Source organism: Eretmochelys imbricata, chromosome 5, assembly GCF_965152235.1.
Source record: "Eretmochelys imbricata isolate rEreImb1 chromosome 5, rEreImb1.hap1, whole genome shotgun sequence".
Lineage (NCBI taxonomy): Eukaryota > Metazoa > Chordata > Testudines > Cheloniidae > Eretmochelys > Eretmochelys imbricata.
In genome coordinates this window covers 65,120,535-65,137,729 of record NC_135576.1, presented here as the reverse complement: position 1 = coordinate 65,137,729, position 17,195 = coordinate 65,120,535, and the positions used below count along the sequence as shown (strand labels likewise).

The 17,195-nt window shown below is 39.3% G+C and overlaps 1 protein-coding gene across 1 annotated transcript in view; it reads left to right on the top strand.

Annotated features, from left to right (window-relative positions):
- The window catches only part of SLCO4C1 (solute carrier organic anion transporter family member 4C1), a 98,906-nt gene extending 85,256 nt beyond the window's left edge, over window positions 1-13,650 (top strand). Inside the window, exons 10-13 of the mRNA XM_077816335.1 lie at window positions 1,098-1,285; window positions 6,405-6,469; window positions 8,939-9,076; window positions 12,230-13,650. Of these exons, the coding sequence (XP_077672461.1) occupies window positions 1,098-1,285; window positions 6,405-6,469; window positions 8,939-9,076; window positions 12,230-12,354 (516 nt within the window). The 3' untranslated portion in view covers window positions 12,355-13,650. The remainder of the gene's footprint in view (window positions 1-1,097; window positions 1,286-6,404; window positions 6,470-8,938; window positions 9,077-12,229) is intronic.
- The last annotated feature ends 3,545 nt before the right edge of the window (window positions 13,651-17,195 follow it).

Below are 17,195 nucleotides of genomic sequence, written 5' to 3'. Positions count from 1 at the left end.
AGAGACAGTTTTTGACTTACAGTCCAAATAGAAAATACAAATTGGGGGAAGTTTTTGGCAGAGCTGGGAAGTGAACCCAGATATTCTGAGTCCCAGTGCAGTGCCTTAACCATAAAAGGCCGTCCTTCTTCTCTAATGTACCCTTGGGAATTATACAGATATAATTAATTAGTGGAAGAGGAGAGGTTTGATCAGGAATTTTATTGAAAATATTAATACTAAATCAGCCAATGCTGACAGAACAAGTGGCTCTTTGAGAATCTTGCTGGATAAAGTGTGTATATGTGGGAAACCTTCCAGGTTATAACCAGACAATTGCAATTTAGGAATAAGGGTTTGTTAAGGCAACTGTTAAGGTTATTTAGAAATTAGGACTAGCACATGAAAGGTGTCCAGACAAAAAAGCATTCATACTTTCAGAATTTTGAATAACTTGTAACAAGAAGGTATATTTATGGGAGTACAGGACTCTCCCATTTTGGGTTGTTTATTCTCAGCTTTACTTTTTTCTATAAAGTGCTTGAAACTATCCACTGATTAATTGAGGGACACCAGCAGAATATTCAACTTTTCATGTTTTTTTTTTTAAACTGGAGTTTGTGTATAAATCAAGTGTTCTCAGTTTACTTAGTCTCTCCTTGAGCTTATATTTAGTGCAAAATGAAGTAATGCCTAGTTAATAATAAAAGGGGAAATTTAAATTTAATCTAATAATTAGTCTGGCAAAAAAGGTTTAATGTCTAAATACCCCTGAACTCTGTTTGGGATATTTTGTAACTCCTGTTCGGGTAATAGGAGACCTCTTTTGGTAGCTTGCCAGCCCAGGAGGAAAGCAAAGTAATAAGTGCAGGAGAGAGTTAGTCTTTACAGTTGGAGGAATGTAAGTGAGCATAGTTATTTCAAAAGTAGGTGGAATAACCAGGATAGTATGGCTGAAAATATCACAAAATAAATTAAGGGTTCACTAGGTCATGCACTGTCCTTGAAATATGTGTTAATGTGGGATGTCTGATCACAACTTAATCTCTATCAATTACTATAATTTACAATTTTACATATTTTGAAATAACACTGTTTGCTGTGTGCATTATTTGTAGATTTACCAAAACTGTTCCTGTATTGGGATGCCAAAAAGATTACTTGACGCAGAAGAGGTCCCTTTTGAGGCTCTGGCTGGGAAATGCCGAACACGATGCACGTTCTTGCCTCTATTCCTGGGCTTTTTCTTTTTTGCTGTTGTTTTCACTTTTATGGCTGTTACTCCAACTACTGTGGCCATCCTCAGGTATTTGGTTTTCATACTTTTCAATAACATATTCCTGGCTCCACAGCAGAGTATAAACATAGCATGGCATGCTTTCTTCTCCAGACCTGAAGAAGAGCTCTGTGTAGCTCAAAAGATTGTACCTTCTACCAACAGAAGTTGATCCAGTAAAAGATATCTCACCTACATGCATCTGATGAAGTGAGCTGTAGATCACGAAAGCTTGTGCTCAAATAAATTGGTTAGTCTCCAAGGTGCCACAAGTACTCCTTTTCTTTCTGCAAATACAGACTAACACGGCTGTTACTCTGAAACCTGTCACCTACATTGCTGCTCCCAGTGGCAAGGAATGTAACTATTCTGACAACTTGCAAAATAAAGATTTTAAGTCGTTTTTATTCTTTTTATACAGGATCAGCTCTATAATCAAAATATGTAAGGAGTGCTTTGCACCCCCGTCTGCTGCTCCCTAGACTCTAATAATCACCGTGTAGTGTATAACCAGTTTTAAGCAGGTTAAGCCCTTTGAACATTAGATGAAGAGATTACTGTCATCTGTAGATTCTCTACTTTTTCACAACACCTTTTCTCTTCTAAAAATAGAAATAGCTTCCTTTCCACTTGGTGGCACTACTTGTAGCACAAGGTTCCTTTTTAAAGGGCAGATCACACTCCAATATGAGAGGAAAGCTAAAGTCTGTTTATCCTTACACCATCCATAATCTCATTTTTGATGAAGCACCTGGCTTTTCCTGCCTCACTGAGACATGGTTCAGTGCCGTGTCCAACCCTATCTGAACACAGCTAATCTTCCCATCTGTACGTTACAAGCCAAGACAGTATCCAGAATGCACCAGATAAGAGAAAGTGGAGTAAATCCTGTTCCCCTCCAGCCTCTGATAGTGAAGACATTTCATACCAGAAACAAAAAGTGCATTCATGTGGTCTGTGAGGATGCAAAAGGACAAAAGGAATTTAGGAATTATATTGGTTTACAGTCCTCTAGGTGAAAACCTCATCAACTTCCTGGATGAACTCTCAGATATGCGGCCCAGTATGGTATTGGAATCCCCAGATTACTTGTCTTCAATTATCTCAATGTTCACATGGACAATCTCAATGATACAGTAGTACTTTGATCTCATGACCTATACAGAACCCATCAGATTCTTTCAGGTAGTCTCTGACCTATATATGTAACCATATATGGTATGTATGTTGAATCCTGTCTTCCAGCTAGGACTGCATATTGGAGATATCACCAGCATACCTCTCTCCTGAGCTGATCACCACCTCTTCCAGGCAGAGATCAAAGCCTTCCTGCTTTCCTTTTTTCCTATCAGGATAGAGAGCAATCAAAATTGATTTTCCCCCAAAGACTTCTGAACTCCCTAAGTTTTCAAATCTCCTTAGAACAAGTAACCCAAATACAAGGCCAAGGTGCTGATGAGTTGGTACAACAGTACAAATCACCTGTTGACCTTTACCATCAATGCTTTGGCCTCTCCTCCTCCTTCCCAAACTGACCAAGAAAAATAGTATGCTTCACAGGCGAACTACTGCCAGTGAAGTTAGAGTACCAGTAGTACAAAAGACACTGAGTCCCTCTGCTAGCACGCAAACTGTGCCGAACTTCACCACTGAAGCAAAGGAAGCAAAATGAGCCTCATTCTCTTCAATCAGCATGGCAGAATTGTAGCCAGCAGAACTATTTCTCATAGTTCTCACATATTTCTCATTGAACCAGCTAATCAACCCAGATTGCATAACTCAAATACCAGACCCAAGCATCAACCACTTTGAAGAGCTGCCAACATACTTCATTGATAAGATGGAGTGGAAGATGATGATATTCATGCTGTCCACCCTATTATGTCATCAAACTGGTGACCAAATGTTGATTGTCAACTTCCCCATCGAAAGACCAACAAAATACACCTACCCGTTCAGGGCCAATGTACTAGGCAGATTGCTCTAGGGTAGAGATCTGCCCATTGAATGTTGAAGGCCTTTCAAAGTCTATGTGTGGCTTCCTGGAGAAAGTGCTGAAGACGAACAACACCAACATCCTCTCCCTCCAGGAGACCCATGTTGCAAATGAAGAAAAAGACCATTGCTATAACATCAAGAGCTATAAATTTATAGCCAGCAATTACCACCCAAAATATGGGCTGGCAATCTACGTAAAGCAAGAGATCAATTAATATTTGGTCCTACCTCCTACAGAGTACAATGTACATTGACAAGCTTACTGTTCTTAACATATATACATCAGCTCTGCCAACTGCATAGGATCTATGCAGAAAATGTTGCAGACGAAGAACTGACACACTGGGCATCGGCAAATGATATGCTCCACCTTTTTGATGCGAAACGGTATGTCACTTTCCACTCTGCAAGATGGGGCGGAGGATACTGCCCTGACCTGATGTTCATTTCTAAAGAGGATACATTCCCACAATGCTGAAGACTTTTGACCATTTTACTGTGCACCTAATCACCCCTGCAAAGAACAACTCCTCCCATGGACACTCATTGTACACCGGTGTTTCTCAGCAACTGGTCCATGGACTGGTGCTGGTCCCTGAGATCACCCTGATATAGTTTAGCAAGCTGGTCCCTGGTATCAAAAAGGTTGAGAATCACTTTTGTACACTCCTTTCTGGACTTTAGAGATCCAAGATCTCTTCTGAAAATATGACGTGTGTAGGGACCCAGAAATTGTAAAATCTCTCCTGGTATCACTGGATGTAGCAAGATGGAAACTGTGGCTCAAACAAACATGCCTGGAATCTGTTGAGACATCTGGGGGCTGCAAATCCCACACATGCCACTAGGTCACAGTTGAAAGTCAATGCCATTGCTGCTAAACTTTTGTGGACATCAGAACAGCCAGTGGATAAACAGTATTACAGACAAGTCCGGCATCAACTCTAGCAGGTGTTCACATGTGCTTCATTGTCCCAATGGTCTGGATTATTCGCAAGAAGGAGATTGATCCAGCCATTGCAGCCATGAAACTGGGAAAAGCAGTGGGAAAAGAGGACATCTACCACAAGTTCCTATGTAAGCTGGGTTCAGTGGCATGGAATTGACCGATGCAAAATTTCACCAACATCCTGGAGACTGGTAAAATTTGCTGCTTGTGGAGAGAAACACTCCTAAAGCCTGGAAAATCTGTGGATGACCCTTCTAGTTATAGGCCAATTTCCCTCTTGAGCACCAGCTACAAGGTGATGGAGTGTATGATTCTGAACTAAACTGGGCCCACATTTCAAAGACTTCCTCTTTTGAGAAAGTCTTCCACCATAAGTGACACTCAGAATTTGAACATCCCTCTTGTTCCCAAATCCCTGCCATACACACAGTCTTCCTACCCTACCCCAAGCAGACTCCTGATCCCATAAAGGGAGATATGCTAAAGACTCCTAGAAATCCTCTGAGGACTTTGTGTTGCTATTGATTTTTATGTGGAAGGTGCTCTAATTCTGTGATGATGAGTGGCAGTATAAAATTCTAAGATAGGTACGTGCATGTTAACCACAACTCGGTTGTCTTGCCAGTCTCTGAAACTCAGATGGTCTTTGATCCTGAACACACTGTGCTAGAGACCCACTAGATTCCAAATTAATATGTAGTCCTATAAATGTATGGGGCTTACCTTCCCATTGAAATGAGACTTCATTAATATCTCGTTAAAGCAGCTGTTCACCCATGCAGAGCTACAATATGGATGTTACTAAAAGTCATAACATTCAGAGCATGATAATTGCATCCCTGTTATACAACTTTTAAAGCCTCATGCCCAAATTTAGAAACAGTGCATTCACATTTTTACTATTTAAAGCTCACAAGTTACTTTAAAAGCACACCTACTTATAGAATAACTTTTTATATCAGAAAAAGTACTATAGTAAAGCTGAGATAGTGGTTTAACACACTGCACTGTATTATCATGCTTCATTGCATTGACCATCTGTTCTTGATGCTCCAGTGTGAGTCCACATGGAAGTTGCATTGACAATTTGATTGTGTTAGTCTGGAGGCAGAGAAAGGGCAGCTGTGTTTGGATTGGGGAGAATAAGGGGAAAGCAATATTTGGTGTTTGTAGCATCATACTTCTCAAAAATTACTTGAGATTGTTCAAAGCCTGTCCCTTTCAGTTGTCAGTGATATAGATTTTACTGGGATGCTGGACTGTTAGCAGTAAGGTTCAATTAAAATGGTTTATTTATTATGCTTGCTGCTGCTTTTTGTGTTACCTTACGTAATGCAATATGCTGATGCAAGACAAAAATCTACAAATAAGTGCAATATCTACTGATTATACATTTAAGCATTAAAAAACCCCCTATACCAGTGTTTCCCAAACTTGGGACGCCGCTCGTTCAGGGAAAGCCCCTGGCGGGCTGGGCCAGTTTGTTTACCTGCTGCGTCTGCAGGTTCAGCCGATCGTGGCTCCCACTGGCCGCGGTTTGCCGCTCCAGGTCAATGGGGGCTGTGGGAAGCAGCATGGGCCAAGGGATGTACCAGGTGCTGATTCCCACAGCCCCCATTGGCCTGGAGCAGCGAACCGCAGCCAGTGGGAGCCGCAATTGGCTGAACCTGTGGCCATGGCAGGTAAACAAACCGGCCCGGCGAGTCAGGGGCTTTCCCTGAACAAGCAGCATCCCAAGTTTGGGAAACACTGCCCTATACTATGTACTTAAGCATAGTCCCCTGCCGCATCTCCACTTCATAATGGTTAACCTGGACATAAGTAATGTGTGTGATCTTGAGCTGAACCCCTTGCTTTGATTATCTTGTGTAAACACATTGAGAAAAGGACTATGATGATTTCTCCTGCCAAAGCTCTCTGTACTTTATTGCAGAAAACTAGTATAGTATATAATGCATAATGATATATTATGCAAGTTGATTTTTGTCTCTTCTGTCAGGTAAATTCTATTTAAAGTTTTTAGGTTGTTTAGACTCCAGATATAGACCAAAAGTATTAATAGATAATGTCAATACTGACTTTTTCAAAAGTCCAAGTGTAACTTACCAAAAAAAAAAAAAAAAACCCACACCAAGATGAAAAACATCAGTTTAAGTTAAATTTATGTTTGATAAAGCCCTTAAACTGCAATTTTGTTTGCAGGTGTGTGCCAGATAAACAGCGTTCATTTGCTTTGGGAGTGCAGTCAGTGTTTCTACGATTAGTAGGTATGACATTTATTATCTGTTGCTTAAATACCTGTCCCAGCATAAAATGTCTAATTGGGAGACTTCCTTTTCAAATACTCAGATTGACTAATTTTAAAGAACATATGTATGAATGAATTTGTTGCAATCTCTCTGTCTGAAAGATCAGGCCAAACTCAATCTCAAAATAGCTTAGAATTCATCATAGGAATTCAAATGTGGTACTTTACTCATTTTTTGCATTAATGCTGTCTTCTCTATAAATAGTTGTGCAAAGAGGCTAAACGGGTATGCCAAAGGAAATGAATCCCAGCTGCAGAAGAATAATATTTAAACTTGCATCCTGTTAACAAAAGCAACCCCACTCCTCCCCAAAAAAATGCAACTCCATTCTTTGAAAATTTTCAGGGATTTTAAGACTCCACCAGTCAAAAATTCGGTGACTCTGTAACACTTAACTTGATGATATTGAGTTCCTTTAGCCATGTTTGTTACATAATTTAACACTGATGAAAATGACAGCACCTTAGAAGTTACAAGTAAAATGGTAAAGAATATATGAAACCTGCTGCAGTGTTTTGTGTCCTTATTTCTAAAGGACATGTATGTACGTTTTAGAAGTCTGGCAGATAGATAATTTGCATAATTTAGTCATTCATTTACAAACTCCTTTTAAATAGTCTTTGCTGACTTTCTATTTTCTTTATTAAGTTATTTTTTGGGGGTAATTGATGTCAATGCAGAAACAGTGAGACATGCCAGAGTATGGTTAAATGTGGAAGACGCAACTTTTACAAACTATTACACAGCAAAGAACCTCTCCAAGTACTAGCAAGTTCTACAAACCTGAGGGTGGGTATGAGCGCATTGCTCCCCTATACTCTAGGCTTGCATGAGGACCCTGGCAGGAAGCCAATGTCCCAACCCATTTACCTCATCAACACTGGAGGTAGGAGAGATAAGATGAGGGGCGCTCTACCCTGCATGAGACTTGGAGGCATAGCCTCTTTCCATGTGATGTTGTACTCAGGACCTGTTGTAATAACTGAGTCTACAAATTTACTTTAATTATAAACTCAGCTGTAAAAAGTAAGTGAAAGTTCATAAAGTGTCACAGCCTTTCAAATTAATGTTGATGGGAAAATTTGCAAAAGGGAGATGGAAAAACTAAATTAATGCAAACAAAAAGACCTACTAATATAATTCAAGGACTGTGTTAAAATCATGTCTGGTAAACAAGACCATGTGGGAGTGGGAGTTAATGAACCAAAACTGGTGTGTTGGAAACTAGTTCTAATTGATGGATAAAATAATGAGGGAATAGGCTGTTCCATCCACAACTCCTTTTTGAGTCCTAAAAAAAAAAAAAAAAAAAAAAGATTTGGGGAGAAAAATTGGCTACTCGAGCAAGCTTCATCATCTGGCTGCCACCCCCAATGTCTCCTAGGATCCAGGTCCTTCATCATTCTGATCCCGAAAAGATGTCCTGACCAGCCCAGCCCCTCCCAAAACACCTCCCAAATAACATTGCTCCTGCTACCAGCTCTAGCTAAATGTGAAATGCTACCTAGAATAAGATGAAATAAGAATTTAACAGAACAACAACTGCTCCAGCCAAGCTCAGCTAACTTTTCTCCCCGCCCCCAATAGACAGTTATCTTTAATAACTTCTAATAGACTGTTGCCAAGGAATTCCACCCCCCCCAAAAAAAAACCTGTGTTTCTCAGAGAATAGGGGCGTGAAAAGATGTGATAGAATGGAGATGGCTAGTAAAAATAGCATCAAGGAATTGGGGTTCCCTCCCCCCCACCAGGTAACTGTTTACTGAGCTACATTTCTTGAGATCAATACACCAGATCGTTTGGAACTGGAGTGATTGAGAGTACATGTGTGATACAGTGTTCAGTTATATATTGTACAGTTTGTTGTCACTTAGGAAAATCTGTTTCCAAAAACCCTGTCCACGTCTATCATGTGAAAGGGGATAGCTTATGTTTCTACATGAGCACTGTCAGGATTGATTGTTTAATTAAAATACTAATTTACATAATGAATGAAATACCTCAAAGGGCTTAAAATCTGTACATATTGGATCCCTAACGTATAGCCACCTCTTGGGTGGGAGGGGACAACAAATGAGCACACAATATTGCAATGGGAAAGAGTAAATATTGATCAAGGACACTATGACAAACTCCAGTTCTTATAAAAAGTACTGTAGTATCTTTAGCAGTCACACGGAGCAGATGGCACCTTAGTTTTTAAGGTGTTCTTTGCAAGAATGTACAGCAAGTTGCATGGTCCTCTCTCTATCTCAGAAGACTAAAGGGCTAAAACAAGCTGATGAGATTTGAATGTCTGGTTCTATAATTTAGCTACACTACACTTGATGCTTCAATCATCAACTTGACCCACCATCTTACTCTATGAATTCTGCTGATTCAGTTAAGACTCTTTCAATTATCTTTGTACACTTATATCTCTTCTAGGCACTATTCCTGGACCAATTTTGTTTGGTGTGGCAATAGACAGTAGTTGCACTCTGTGGGATGTTAATAAATGTGACATTAAAGGAGCCTGCTGGGTCTATGACAACTCAAAAATGGCCTACATGCTGATTGGTATAAGTAAGTGACTGCATATTTGATATGTACATTACACAAATGAGTGTTAAAATCTTTAATAGCAAAAGGCATAGCTATTTTGAATTTCACTGCCAGGTGACAACTGAGTAAGAAAATAGTCTAATAAGACTATGTAATAAGTTTACATAGTACTCAGCACTTTGCAAATAGATAAGACAAGTTTCATCTTCTGAAGGAACTACTATTTACATAAGACATGACAGTCAAAAACCAGGCAAGACACAGGACAACAATTTGGTAGGAAGTTTGTGGGGATTCTTGACAATTAAAATAAATGAGGAGGGATTGTTTGAAGAGTTAGGTTTTTAAAGGTAACCTGAAATGGAATTTTTTTCTTAGGTGGTTTGTGCCCTTTATAGCTTCCTTATGGATGAACAAGAGCCTGAAATATAGTAGGATTTGTGTGGTTGCCCTCCACCTTCCCCCATTTTTTGGGGGCAGGAGGGGGTTTCCTCTTGCTGACTTCCCTAGTTTAGCTGGACGATTTTTAGAGGCATCAGATAAATATTGGCATTTTCTCACCCTGTAGTTATAATTAAACTTTTAACAAATACATATATTTTCTCCCCAGTGTTAGTTTGGCATTGCAGTTGAATGAGAGTTCCAAAGAAGAACAAAAATAGACCTTTGAAGATTCTGACTAAAAGTCATTTCACCTCTCAATGAAAAGCTTTTCATCTGATTTTTTTTTAAAGGTACTCAGGTACCTTTTGACTTCAATGATAGCTGCAGGTGACCATCCCCTTTGGCAATGAGGCTACCTATTTAGGTGTTTAAGTTTAACTACCAATATTTGAAAATTAAAGAAACAAAAACAAAAAACCAAACCCTCCCCACCAACCTTAATACCTTTCAAGCATTTTCTTTTTAAGCTATTGATTTTATTTAGGAAGTTTTATCAAGTTTACAAATCCTTGCCCTATAAATGACAGAAACAAAACCATCATTACATCAGCTAAGTCTTGTCTATACAATGTCTCTTTAAACATCAGATCTTCCTATTTAACAAGGTATTACCATCATTATGACATTTAGATCAGGCATATCTATCAAATGTTAAGTGTTTTTTTTGGCAGGTGAATAAATTTTGAGTATTGAATAAAAAGTAACCAAATATCTAAATATCTATCGGTTCTCTGTCTATTTTGCTGGGAATATGATTAGTGTGTTAATCTGTGTGTCTCTGTGACTTCCACCTCCCATTTTTAAAAACCATTCCTCTATGGTTTGGCCTTTTTTCTTTTCCAATGAGATGGTACTAATAGCCAACCAGCTACCAACAGATGACAGAATAATTTTTCATTTCTTCTAGTGTGACCATTCCCACTAGAGAGCTGCAGGAGGGGTACTAACAGATCATTTGGTAATAAATATCCAACATTTAATATTTGATTATGGATCATATCTCAGGACTCTCTAATGAATGGACATGCCCACCATAGATGCATAAAATCTCCTCTTTCACCACAATTTCTTCGACATTGATCCCTATTCAGTCTGTCTGTATTTTTTAACCTGAGTGGTGTGAGGTACCATTGAAACAGTATCTTCAAGAAATTTTCTTTTATTTTGCTACAGACTGAGGTTGCTGGTCCTCTTTTCCAGATCAAACCTCATTCCTCTGGGATAATTTCCCTGTTCAGGTGCTTCCCCCCCCAGTGTGTCAAATATGGACTTTTTTTCTTAGAAAAATTGTCTGCAAAGATTAATATAAATTAATCTTATTTTCCTAATTGACCAGATGCCATTGCTTCTAAAGCTCACTTTTTAGAAAACCTGTTTTATACATAAAGCTGAGAAACAAAGCCTGACTTGACAGTACTGGTATCATGGGAGAGTGAGCCAGTTAAAGTTAGTTTTGATCTCTAAATAAGTTAGACAACTTTCTCTCCTGAATAGCTGGCCAACTTTGTGTGCCCCATTGTTCTAATATTTGAAGCTCTCTGCTTCATGATTTGGATTGCGATCTGGATTACATTGTACATCAAGAGGAGTGAGGAAAGAAAAAGAGCATTGACGCAATAGTTTTCCCTTTGCACATCACCTTTAAAGAGGGAACTGAGGGAGGAAATAGAGGACACTTGATGAATGAGGACATGAAGCTAAGAATTGGAAAACATGGTGAGCAGGAAGTCAAAAGACCTGTGAAGAGTGTACTTGAGAGGAGGATGTGTATTCAGGAAGATTATACAGACCATCTTAAATGAGAATGAGTTTCAGTACAGTGCAACAGGTGACAGGAAACCAATGAATGGACATAATCTGGGGCACTGTAGTTAAAGCAAGAAGGGAAGATTTTATTGTCTTGAACAATCTGGAGTGGAGGAGGAGAACAGAATTCCAATGAGTATTAAAGTTCTCACAGCAAGCGAGGACCAGAGGGCAGATGAGGGACCTGATCCAAAGCTCCTGGAAGTCAATGGAAAGACTCCTGCTGTTTTTAAGGGTCTTTCGATTAGCTATGTGGGTTAGCATGCTTTCTGCCATCAAGGGTACCATAGTATGCAGCCAAGTTTACAGTAAGACTTAACTTAGAAGTAAATATTTTTAGTTCTTTGCTTTATACCTTTGTGGCACTCTTATGAACTATGGAGTCACACATTTATAGCTTCCGTAGGCCAAATTCATTGCACTCATCAGGAGATCATTACATCCCTGCATTTCCCCTTACATTCCTCTGTGTCTGAGGCTCTGTATGCCCCCTCACCGCCCATTATTATTTGTTTGGGAGATAAGTCATTCAAGTCTCAACATATTAAATTCTATTGGGAGGATGAACAGTGATGAGACAGGTATTGTTATAGGAATTAATGGGTGCTGTGGGCCAGGTGTTTGATCTGTAGACAGTTGCAGAGGTGCTTGAAGCTCAGGCTGTGCTGAACAGATGACAGGGTCTCCAGATGTCCCCACCTTTTGGTTGTCTGATTTTCCCCCCCAAGTCAATAGTTTTGTAGTCATTGATATCTAGATAATTTTGAAATTGATCAAATGAGATGTTCAAAAGTTATGGCATAAGAGACAGAGATGCCATCAAGTTGAATGTAAAGCTTTCACAAGCGCTGTCAAGTAACATTAACTACATTTATTGAAAATTGATCTTCAACAATAAACAATTTCACTTTTCTTCACATAAAGGTGCAGCTTGTAAAGTCATCAGTATCCTTTTTACTGTCATTGCATTCTGCTTATATAAACCGCCACCAGACAGCTCTGCGACTTTGCAAAAGGATGCTGAAATGGTGTCTGCTATGCACATGTAAAACTGTTATGAGAAAACCAGGAACTTTAAAAGAAACCAAGAATATACACAGCTACTGAAAGATAAGCTGTCCGAGAGCTTCATTTGCAAGTGCAGCATTATCTGAACTTGATTTAGATCTTAAACAGCTTTAAATGATTTTAAATATTGGTGGATATTTTGTGTAACATTAATTCAAACTGAGGAAATTTTATATTTCAACAATGTATCCCAATCAAAACTACTGTAAATAGAGGAAATGTCTTACAATTCATTGAGTTAAGCAAATTGCAATATTATCAGTAGAACACAAGAAAGAGGACATAAAAAGCTGAACTGGAATACCAAAAAAAACGTGAATAATTGTTACTGCCTATAAAGGCAACGGTACACCCTAAGAAGACAGACTTTAGGACAACAAAATAGTAAATGGGTGTGTTAAAGGGAGCTGTCAATGTTTACTTTAAAATGGTAGGAATAATATGCGCCAATGTTTTGGGCTACTAAACAACATTTAAGGTTTGATTGATGTAAATTTATTCTGTAGTTTCTTGAGTAGGAAGAAATAAAAAAAACAGGCACTTCTGTTTTCTAAATCTATTTTGTACAAGTTAGGTTAAAAGTTTAAATTGCGATTGTGATTAAATTTGTAATCTTTACTTTTTTCCTACAAATATATTTAAGAATAGTTTTCATTATAGGAAAACTAACAAACTTGTAATTAATAAACATTTGTTCAACTGGGTGCCTTAGTATTTGAATTCAGACTATATCCAAAAGGATGATGTCAAAATATTCTTGTTACATTTTTTTTAGAAAGATTCATCTCTCATAATATACACTCTGGAAATTTTGAAAATGAAATCTGTTTTCTTAAAATGTTTTACTTGTTAGATGTGTGCTAGCTCATTATTTTGAGGTTACTCCTAAGTGCTTCTGCACTTATTATTTTCCAAAAAAGGGATTTAATTATTTTTGTTGAATACAAATGCACAATGAAAGACTATACAAACACATTGATAGAAGAAAGTACATCCAGCTGAGGCTTGCAACCTTGAATAAACCTTTAAAATAATAGGATGTGTATCTGTAGAAAACTTAAAATAAGGTGTACATGTCTTAGTAAACAATTTTTTAGTGTTAAAAATTTTATTACATGCAAATCTATTCTATTTAAATATTGTTTAACTGCTGTGAAAAATCTATTTTTAAATCTGGTATATAATGCTGTTTTTTTTGTAAATGCATATGAAATGTTATTTGCTGGCTTCAAAGCTGCTGCTTAACTTTGAAGTACCAATAATGAATTACATCTCCTCCTTCTACCTAAACTATGTGCGTTTGTGTACTTTCTGTGCCTTGGTACTATGATGGGTACACTGACCCTTTGGGAATCAGAGGAGGAACACTTTTGTGTCAACAGCCCCTGCCACCCTGCGCTGGATCCTGGGGAAAGAAACCCACTTACCCTTTCTTATGGGCCTTTATCAAAGACCACTACTAGTTGGTAAATAAGAGGGTTTGTTTGGCAGATGGATCCTATTAACCTGCCACTGAGTAACCATGTAACCTGGGACTAGCCAGGCATCCACAACTAAGGACTGTAGCTCAGAGAGCTGGAAAGTATAATTCTTTGCTTTAGACTAACTCTTAAAGACACAGAAATGGAATCTGGAATCTAAGATAGAAGATCCACCATGAGACCCTCTGTTTTCTGTTGGACTATTCTATTAACATAAAATAAACACAGCAACCAGGAATGTGGTATGCCATCATGTGCCAGCAATGCCCCTCTGCCATGTACATTGGCCAAATGGGACAGTCTCTATGCGAAAGAATAAATGGACACAAATCTGACAGGAATCATAACATTCAAAAACCAGTAGGAGAACACTTCAATCTCTCTGGTCACTCAATAACAGACCTAAAAGTGGCAATTCTTCAACAAAAAAAACTTCAAAAACAGACTCCAGTGTGAAACTGCAGAACTGGAATTAATTTGCAAACTGGACCCCATCAGATTAGGTATGAACAAAGACTGGGAGTGGTTGGGTCATTACAAAACCTAAACCTAATTTCCCCAATACTAATTTCCCCCTACTGTTACTCACACCTTCTTGTCAACTGTCTGAAAAGGGCCATTCTCATTACCACTTCAAATATTATTTTTCCTCCCTTGGTATCCTGCTGTCAATTGAATTGTCTCGTTAGACTGACCTCACACCTTCTCATGTACTTATACGTGCTCCTGTATTTTCCACTCCATACATCTGATGAAGTAGGTTCTAGCCCACGAAAGCTTATGCCCAAATAAATTTGTTAGTCTCTAAGGTGCCACAAGGACTCCTCATAGTTTTTGCTGGTACAGACTAACACGGCTACACTCTGAAACCTGTCAACCAGGATGTGGAGAAGATACCTTCCACCCCATTTATTAGCCACAAGCATCCAATGTCTTTGTTGCGGGGATGAGAGTGTTTTTGGTCTAATACTTGCCCACAGGATAATGTTTACATAACTTTTTGATTTGCATAATTATCAGTGTGATCCCATATGGTCCCTATGTTCCCTTGCACATAGTGTGTGAAGGAGCAAATCCAATTCTGAGCAGAAAAGGGAGAGGCAGGGATGTGCTTGTGGTTAAGGCAGTGGGCTGCGACTCAAGTTCAATTCCCAGCTCGGCTATGGACTGCCTGTGTGAACTTGGGAAAGTCACTGAATGTGCCTCAGTTCCTCATCAGTAAAATAGGGATAATACTACCTCTCTCCCTCCTGTTTGTCTTGTTTATTTAAACTGTGAGCTCTTTTGGGGCATGAGCTGATGCTTACTATGGATGTGCATACTGCTTAGCACATTGGGGACATGGCAATACAAGGAATTAACAATAACTAAAGGATAAAAGTGCAGGTGGCTGCACTAGATAAACTTATCAAGGTCCCTTCCAGGTCTACATGTCTATGATTCTATGAAGCATAGAGGAGAAAGTGGATCACACCTTATGTTCCCCTTCTGAGGAAGCTACCTGCACCTTCAGTTGCCATGGGATGAGTTGCCCAGGCAGAGAAGGAAGGAGTTGTACTGCAGATGCACAAAGACTCTTTCTTCTCAAAAGTGTATAGCTTGTTGAATATTTAATCATCAGTTGCACTGTAGTAAGTTCCCAGTACGTCATGTGATCAGCCAGAGACAGTGCATATGCACTACAGAGGATGAATGAGTAGCAGCCCTCCAGTTCTGCAGTAGTGCCTGAAGTAGCATGGAGACCCAAACTCCATGAGATCCCCCGGGTTTAGCTGTCCTTTTCCCTTTGACCTTGGCTTCCTTGGCCAGGCCCTCTCTACACTGACCCACTTCCATAGTTACAGCTCCACACTTCTCGAGGTGACTGTAAAGTTACCACTCCAAAAGCAATGGAGCTTTCCTGCTAAAACCTCCTTTTCTGTGTGTTTTTGTGAGGGAGGGGGAAGGATGATCCATTGTTTGAGCTGATTCATTCTTTTATATCTTGCTGTAACTCCCATCTGCCCTCTCCCCATTTGTTGTATCTAAATGTAGCTAGTAAACTCTTTGGAATACCTTAACTCTTGCTATCTGTGCTACAAGTCACCTAGCAAACATTTTAGATAAATGTAACACGAAATTTCATTTTTTAACATGTCACAGATCTTAGTAAGCATCCCCTCCTGGTAACCCACTAGGATTGTTATGAAGGGAACACAAACCGCTGTGCTCTGGACCCCAGGATATTTCAAGCTCCTAATCTCAGGGACCCTCGGCACACACTCATGGCACAGACCTTTTTTCTGGCATCCCCACCCTCTGAGTGTTGGAGCTTGCTGTCAAACTGCATAGCCCCACTTGGCGCAGTGCTGACCCTTCAGCACTCCCTTCAGATTCCCTACAAACACATCCCTCTCCCAGAACACTATCCCAGAAGTGTGAGGCTTCTGGTTTACAGTTTAGCTCTCCGAGGCATGCAGTAGTTCTGAAGCAATCAACACCCATGCACTTTTCCCATCTAACATCTTAATGCTCTGTTGTTTTAATCATGTAAAGCACAGGAAATTACAGATCACACAAAGCTATACAAAACATCCTAAGCATAAAGTTCCTCATTAGCTCACCCTTCACTTGTGAGTCCTTGGGGGAACCCTCTGTGTTCCATCAGCCAGGCAAGTAAAGTCCTCCACCCCCTTTCCTACCCTGCTACTACACTTACCATAATCTGGTGCAAAGGGCACTCTTCCCCAGTTCCTCCCTAGGAGTCACTTTATAGAGTCTGCTGTGGTCACCTGCTTCTTCTCTTCTGCTCTAGGTAACTTCGCATTACTCCTCCCATCTCCTTCAGACAAGAGGAGGAAGTGTCTTCTCCCATCTAGAGTGAACCCATTGTCCTCAGGTGTTTTACTTTGAATGGAGAGAGGATTGACAAGTACTGTTCACTCACCCTTGTCAATGGCCTGGCAGAAATAGGACAACTCTGCAAATGCATGGTGGATCTACATACATATATGCTTTCCATGACAGTAATTTCATTATTCAATTTCATCAAATCATCCACAATTTAGAAGTGGTACAGCCAGAACTCCCTAATCATACCATATGACAATTGACACAGTTGTGTGGCTTGTAAAAGCTGCTTGATGTATCGTGCTTTTTGTTAAGCTGCTTTGATCCCCGAGAAAGGTGAAATCTGCCAAAAACAACTACTTTTTTTTGGTATCTGGAACTTCAAAGTCCCGTAATTTTTGATATATGGGTTCTTGACATAAGATTTCTTAATGAAATAAAAATCTATACTATCTGTAGATATGTTTTTAGGGGCTCTCAAAAATTGTCCAAAATTTGCTTAAATCTGTGGC